Raw genomic sequence first — 7,358 nt, 5'->3', positions numbered from 1 at the left:
TCAAACGTATTGGTTCAAGACTGGCATACTGACGAAGCCAATGGGAAGATCCAAGTTCTTGGCAATGAGGAAAATGATTGGCCTGCAAGTTGTGAAGGAGCCACGGTGAAGAGCCACCTTAAGCTTAGGGGGTGAATGTTAGAAAACTTAAGCTTAGGTCGGTTGGTGTTTTGCGGTGTTAGGAAGTTCGTGTTTGTGTCGTTTTCTTTTTTCCGTATTAGGCAAGTTTTTGTAAACCATTGTTGTACTGGGTGGCGTCGTGTTGGGCATGTGAGTTGTGTTAGACGTTGTATTCCAATATAAAGCAATGAAAAAGGACCGGAAAAGCATACCTTATTGTTGCACCAAATTCTCTCTTTGACCTAATTCGAAATTATGGTTTTGTTTATCTTCTTATAGATTAGTTTTATCTAAGATCCATCAGTGCAAAAGATTCCTTAGAAAAGTTTCCTATAGGAATCAATCCTACAAATCAAACAACCATTATAGGATATTTTTCATAGGATTTAGTACTATAAATTTCCTATGTAAATCGTTTGAATCAAACACGCCCTTGAGGATTGGTGAGAGGGGCAAAAGATACAGAGAGCTGAAGTGTATTTTACTTCTGAAAAGAAAATTACCATGTTCAGATTTTTTCTATGGAATAGGGAGCATAGGAATTTTTTTCGATAAAGATTACTTTGAAAAGCAATTACATTCAGCCTCTGCATAACCAGGATGCACACAGCCGTTTAAGTGTCTCAAGTCAAAGATGGAAAAAAAAACTAGGTGAGATACATATCCAAGTGATGAATCATATAACACCTAAGATGTGGGTGGAGCTTCAATCTGTAGACTATGTTGCCACCCATGTAGGGAAAAAGTATCTGCTCGTCGTAGCCTCCAACCGTGTACAGACCTCCGTAGATAGGTCTCTGTTCTCCACTCGCTGAAGAGATAACCACAAACGGAGAATACCTGCAACAAAGAACATTTTTTATCGTTAAAAGTCTTGTCATTTCTACTTAGCCAAAGCGCCCAGATAACTGCTAGCGCCCCACCCTAAGAAGCAACTTAAACCTTGAATCGATACCATGAAACCAATTGCCAAAGACATTGGCCACACTAGTCGGAGGATACATGCTAGACGCTACTTGGATGACTGACCATATAGATCTCGCAAACTGGCACTGGAAAAAATAGGTGTTTAATGGTTTCATCATGATGATAAAAAAACACACCGTGTACTTTCGTGCCAATTCTGCTTAACAAGATTGTCTTTGGTGAGTATAACTCCTCGACGAAGATACCATCCAAAAAATATTTTTTTATTGGTATCTTCATCTTCCAAATTTTTTTATTATTATCAACTGGTATATCAGAATGAAGGATCGCATTGTATAATGATTTTACAGAGAAAGTGTCATCTACATGAAGATTTCATCTGAACTCGTCCAGTTCAGGCGATAGTTGAATATCTCTCAGCCGATGAATTGGAATTCCATGCCAAAAGGGAGCATAGGAATGGATTCCATAGCAATTTGGTAGCCCTCAATCCTACGATTCAAAGAACTTGCATAAAAAAGTTCTTAGTATTCAAATCCTACAATTCCAAGAGACCCTAAACAGTCATAACTTCATGACGAACAAAACATCACACTTGTCCAAGTTGTTGGTTCGTTCTCCGTGCATAGAAGGTACGGTGACCGGGCACATTACGACGCAGTGCGGGCGAGTTTGGTGGTTTCTACCAAGATGGTAAACCTCCTGTTCCTCCCTGCATTTTACCCCTCTCTGCAAATTTCCCCTCCAAACAAGAATCATCAGTGCATCCACGTACACTGCGTCGTCAGGGGACATTTCACATTGGCCTTGTCTCGTCTCTCATGTTAGATGTTCCCGCTGTACGTTGCGGGTGGTGAATTTCGACACTGCTTGCACCCGTTGCCCCCTCGGTGGCCAAGTGCGAACTATAGCAGAGTGGTATAGTTTGTGTTTAAAACTGTAAAAAAATGTGAGGTTAAAAAAATGGCTTTGCTACCGTGGTCCGAGGACCTGCAGGTACATTCCTCCACGTTGTTACTGCGCGTCATGGGTATATCTCAGCAGGCAACCCAACCCAAGCAACTCTCCTCTCTCTCACACACACCTCTCTCCCCCCCCTCTCTCTCTAGAGAATAGTGTAACCAGTTCTTCTCTGCCTCCTGGTTTCTTCTCTTCTCTGTGTGCGCACAATCTTCCACAAAGGCCTCAAGCGCTCGCAGCCGTTCGTATCTGCTACCCAAAAGTCATTAACCACAACAGCATCACCCTGCACCCCTCTGTTCTTCATCTTGTTCTTGCCTGGGAGCCCTGGGAGGCGGGAGTCCAGAACAACTGGCCTTGATCTCCTTTCCTGCTTCAATAATCCGGGAGAAAAGAGCTCCATTCGAAGAGGTTCGTGGTTTTCCAGACTCTGAGTGATACCGTACTTCCGTGTTCTGCATCATCTTTCTGTTCTTTATTGATCCCTAACATAGAGATACATGGGGGCGATAAATATTATTTGGAGTTCTAGACAATAGGATAGATATGGGTCTGTTCACATGGTTCTTGCCTTTTTGTTTTTGGTTGGTACTGTAGCTAGGTTGCTTTGTAGTTGGTTCTCCTTTGGTACTCACCAAGCAAACTTCCTTTCCACCTAGAATATTTGTGGAGACCGGTATGTCTTCTGGTGTTCTTGGTTCTTTGGACTGATTTTTGGTGAGATCATGGGAACATCAGATGGCATGCATCTACAAGGACACACATCGTTAAATATCCTAGCTGTGAACAAACATCTGCTTAATCTGAAACCTTTTATATTAGTCTTTCACAGTAGCATATATCCCGTCTTCTACCCAATCTGTACCTTCTATTAGACATTCAGAGTTGCAGGTTTTAGATGTTGAAATCATGTCTCTGTGCGCAACGGCTATTTTTGTGATTCTTTCCAAGTAGAGTGGTCAACGCACGGAGAGAAGAATGTCTGACTCGATTTATTTCTGCTATTTGCAGTTGTGTGATTAGCTATTTGTTGGTTGGGCTGCCTGGGTCCTGGATGGGCAGGCCTAGAGGTGGGAAGGCCAATAAATCGATGGAAGCCGCGAAGAACGAAGACGCTGGAAGCGGCGCCGAGGAGGTGATCCCGGCCTACAAGAGAAGGGGGCGGCCACTGAAGCTTCGGAAGGATGACATCGATGATGAGGAAGAGGACATGGACAAGGTTGAAGACGATGGCGACGGTGCGAAGAAGGTTGCCGTGAGCAAGGACTCGAAGGGCGTAGCCGAGAACGGGGCAAAGAAGAGGCGGCGCCCGACGAAGCGCGCGCCGGACTCGGCTGCGGAGGAGAAGGTCGGCGAGCCGGCGAGACCACTGAACGGATTCCGGCAGAATGGAAGCCGGCGGAAGAACACTCCGCGGAGAGCTGCCGAGGCAGGGGTGCAGACCAAGTGAGGCTCTGAAGATTGAAGAATATGACTTGTGTTTTTTTCTTCGTCTGTTTTACCTCTTTCGTAGACCAGGAAAGCGTCAAAGAGTCTGTGGTGACTGGTGACCTCTCTCTCCATTAGCATGAACTTGCTATGAACTGTGAGCATGCTAATGAGAATACTGCCTAATAGCAGTAGAAGTTATGTAGCTGATTGATTTGTAGCTAGAAGTGCACTAGTAGAGGTAGTAGTGTTTAGAACTTTAGATTTATAAATTTGGGGTTTGAAGAGCTTATGTCACTTAATTCTCTAGTCAGAAATAGTCACTTCATATCTTCCAAAATTACCAAGAAGAATCCCACTTAGATAATGCTCATTACCCTCTGTTTCTGAGGAGAAAATGACAATTACAGCTGATTATTCACTGTTTTTTCCAATCTTTTGGTTTCGATCTTCTATGGATTTGTTTAAGAATTATCTGTAAGTTAGCACCTAAGCACATGGCAGATGAAAATATTTGAGTGTGGGCATTTGGAGCACACGAGAGATGGATCCCCTTTCTTGAACAATTCAAAAACGGTGTTTTGAAGTTTCAAAAAATTCCGAGAAAAAATTATAGATGTAGAAAATAATGTAATCTACAAACGAGAAAAAACTTAACTCAAAATACTCCGTATTTGGGCTGCACAAAAATGACAAAATATGGCATCTAAAGTAATGCGAAATTTTAGAACTCGATGTAAGATTTAGTCATTTTTATTAAGCCAGAATATATAGCATATGTGGTTGACATTTCGTTTGTTGGTAGAGTACATTATTACGTATATCTAGTTTTTTTCAGAATTATTTGGAACTTTGAAATCTTTGAAATTTTGAAGAAAAAGGCTCCACGTCGCCGGTGCTCTAAAGTGAATTTTCGACCACATTTTATGCTAACATCTCACAATGTATCGGAGTTCTCATCTCATAGTAGGGAGGATCTACCCGGATGCAAGATCAAGTTATCATCTACCATGGATTCATGTTGAAGGAGGAACCATGCAGAAGGGAGTTGCGGAAGCAACATCATTGTCCCAAGGAGGCGGCGGGTATAGGGTCGAAGTTGACGGGAACGATGTTTGGTAACGCAGTTCAGTGACTAACGGCTATATCTGCGGGGCATGCTTTTCGGGCACTCTTCCCCAGGTACTATCACAGTACCTTCAACGACAATCCCGCCATGGTGTACATAAATATTAGATCTGCAACATCACACCGGTCCAGCGTCTGTGCCACGAGCGTCGGACCATCCCCTAATACTCGACCTTGTGCCTAACCTATCTTAAGTCTAGTCTATTTTGGATACCCTGCTGGGTGCCTTTATATATTAGATCCAGGATATAGAGTTCGATTCCAACACGTAATCTATTTGCACAATATAAGTTCAACACGTAGCCTATACACATAACTGACACAACTTTAACAATAATAATATAGGAACATCCACAATTCCACGTAGAAAAAACCGCCGGCATGTGCCAGAGTACAGGCTACTGATCTTACGGTAGAGGAAGGATGTAGTCATGCCTCTGAAAAAAGGTGAGTTTGCTAAAACTCGTTAACAAATATGGAATAAAACCTTGTTTGTGTGCACTAGTCTATAGCGTTAATAAATGATGATTTTACTCGAGGAATAACATCTTTCTCCCGGTTTCTGTTTGATTTTATTCTCTTCGAGCCTCATTTGTTATGTTGTTACCATGAATGCTTGACCCTGATCAACTAAGATTTGATTACCAGTTCTGCATCAAAGAGAGTTAAACATAATGTCCCAACTCCCAAGCAAAAAAAAAATCTGCCTAGTAGGCTAACTGATGGTGATGCAGAAGGAGGCCAACCTCGCCAACGGCCACTCATAAGAGAACCTACAGCCCCTCCCTCCCGAGTTTCCCCCGCGTGGCGGCCGGGAAAAACCCTAAAAACCGCGCCGCCGCCACCCCCCCTCTTCCCCTCCCCCCCCCTCTCGGCCAGGCAAAGCCTGGTCGGCGGCGGCGGGGACATTTCGTCCTCTCGCGCGGGAGGGTTGGACGCGGGTCTCCCTCCTCGGCTAGGGCGCGGCCCTCTCGTCGGGGGCCTCGGTGGCGGCGCTCAGGCTCGGCTTGGCGGTAGCATGACGAGCGACGAGGTGGTGGTCCGCGCCCCGCTAGGGCGGCGTGGCCCAGGGTGGTGGTGAGCCATGCCGACGGCGGAGATGGGTGGGGCGGGCTCCAGGGGGGAACCCTAGGTCCTCTTCTCCACACCTCTCGGCGGTCGGTGGTGGGGGGCTGGCGTTTCGGCTGCGGCATTGCCCAGGCATGAGAGGTGTCTCCGGACTACGCGATATGCGCTTGGTGTCTCCAGCAGCAACCTTGGCCAGCCTGGGATGGTCGCCGGCGTGGGGGCCCGACCTAAATAAAGGCGGCGGTCCTAGGGTCTCTCTTGGGAAAAGAAGAAGACCTGCCTCAGGCATGCCCTTCTCAATCTAGCGGGAGAGTTGAGTTCCGAAAGGAGTCGCCAGCGAATGTAACAGTGCTTCTATTGCCTAGAGTTTGCTGGATCGCGGTGGTGTTCGGTCGTGCACACCATGCTTTTATTTTGACCGTTTGGTTCTGGAGGGAGCTGCGTGAAGCTCTATTTTGTGTTGACATCAAGTGACATTTGGTCCATGGTGAAGTCAGAAGAAGGGAATATCATGAAGGCCGGTTTGAAGGACTAGCTAAGGGAGGTTCAAGTCTCTACGTTGTTGAGGGACTTGCTTGGTGTTCCGGGCTTCGCAACTGTGTTATGAAAGTGGGGGCGAGAGCACATGCGAAGTTTGGAGTCTTACCTTTCAGGGTGAAAACCCAGGTCTGGCCTTAACTGATTGTGTCTGGCAATGTCTTTGTTGAAGGCATTATTTTAAGAGCGGGGACTATCTTCAGGGTAAAAACCTAAGATTTTTTATCAGGCAACGACGGCGTTGGTGTTGTGTTTCCTTATGGAGGCATCGCTTTTGGAGAGTTAGAATTTCAGGTGTTGTCTTGATGATGGATGTATTGTTGTTGCTAAGGCTGGAAAATTGTAGCGGGACTTTTTTTTCTTAGTTTTTTTTTCTCGTTTTTGTCTGTGTGCATCCGTAATGTCATTAATGCATTGTGTTGTTGCAGAGGCTTGGTGTAATTGGTATCTTTTGATATTAATTAATATATATTCCCTTTATATAAAAAAGTAGGCTATATGATAGAACAAGCTAATAGGCAAAGCCCAGTTCAGTTTAGAGGCCGGGGGTACCGCCTCCTTTATCCGGGAAAGGCCCAATGTATGCCTGCACCCATGTCTGCTTAGATTCGGTTGAATCTGAAATTCTGAATAGATGGTGACTGCAACTTTCAAGTTTCGAGTGAATGCTGTAAGAAGTCTCGTGCGCCTCCAAGTGATACTCTTGTTTTTTTTTCTTGCAGGAGGTTTCAGTTATGTTGTTCGTGCAGTTTGAGCATTTCATTTTGCCTCGGCTGCTAATTCCAGAATACAGGGCAAAACTGTCTTCGGAGTCTTCGCTGCTTGAGCTCTTTTGACAGTGTTTCCCTTTGTAAATATATTGGGCAGTGCGGCGAATGCTGTATGCTACAAACGGTTGGGTTGTGTGCACATGACTGCAACCATACTTCAGAAATGTCTGCTCACATCTTGTTGGTAAGCCAATTTGTGCAGACAACAATTCAGACATGTCTAGTCTACCCATGTCTTCTCTCGAGCAAAGCAGGTTTAGTGTCATCACTCTCCAACACCCATTAGAAACCTTCAGTTCTGTTTTTGTGTGTGTAAATAAAAGATGCTAGTAATTTGATTATCACTAGATCGGTGAATTTTCGAAAGAAAAAAAAGGAATGGAATGACAGGTAGATCAAGTAGAACTGTTGTCCCCCAAC

At 44.8% G+C, this 7,358-nt stretch overlaps 1 protein-coding gene across 1 annotated transcript; it reads left to right on the top strand.

Annotated features, from left to right (window-relative positions):
• The first annotated feature begins 2,096 nt into the window (after positions 1-2,096).
• Positions 2,097-3,727, top strand: LOC127302106 (uncharacterized). Its single transcript, XM_051332467.2, has 2 exons — positions 2,097-2,418; positions 3,019-3,727. Exon 2 carries the CDS (start codon positions 3,062-3,064, stop codon positions 3,455-3,457), a length of 396 nt encoding a protein of 131 aa, XP_051188427.1. The 5' UTR covers positions 2,097-2,418; positions 3,019-3,061; the 3' UTR covers positions 3,458-3,727.
• Positions 3,728-7,358: the final 3,631 nt, after the last annotated feature.

Source organism: Lolium perenne, chromosome 5 (genome assembly GCF_019359855.2).
Source record: "Lolium perenne isolate Kyuss_39 chromosome 5, Kyuss_2.0, whole genome shotgun sequence".
Lineage (NCBI taxonomy): Eukaryota > Viridiplantae > Streptophyta > Magnoliopsida > Poales > Poaceae > Lolium > Lolium perenne.
The sequence above is the reverse complement of the archived record's forward strand: the minus strand, read 5'-3'. Positions and strand labels throughout refer to the sequence as shown.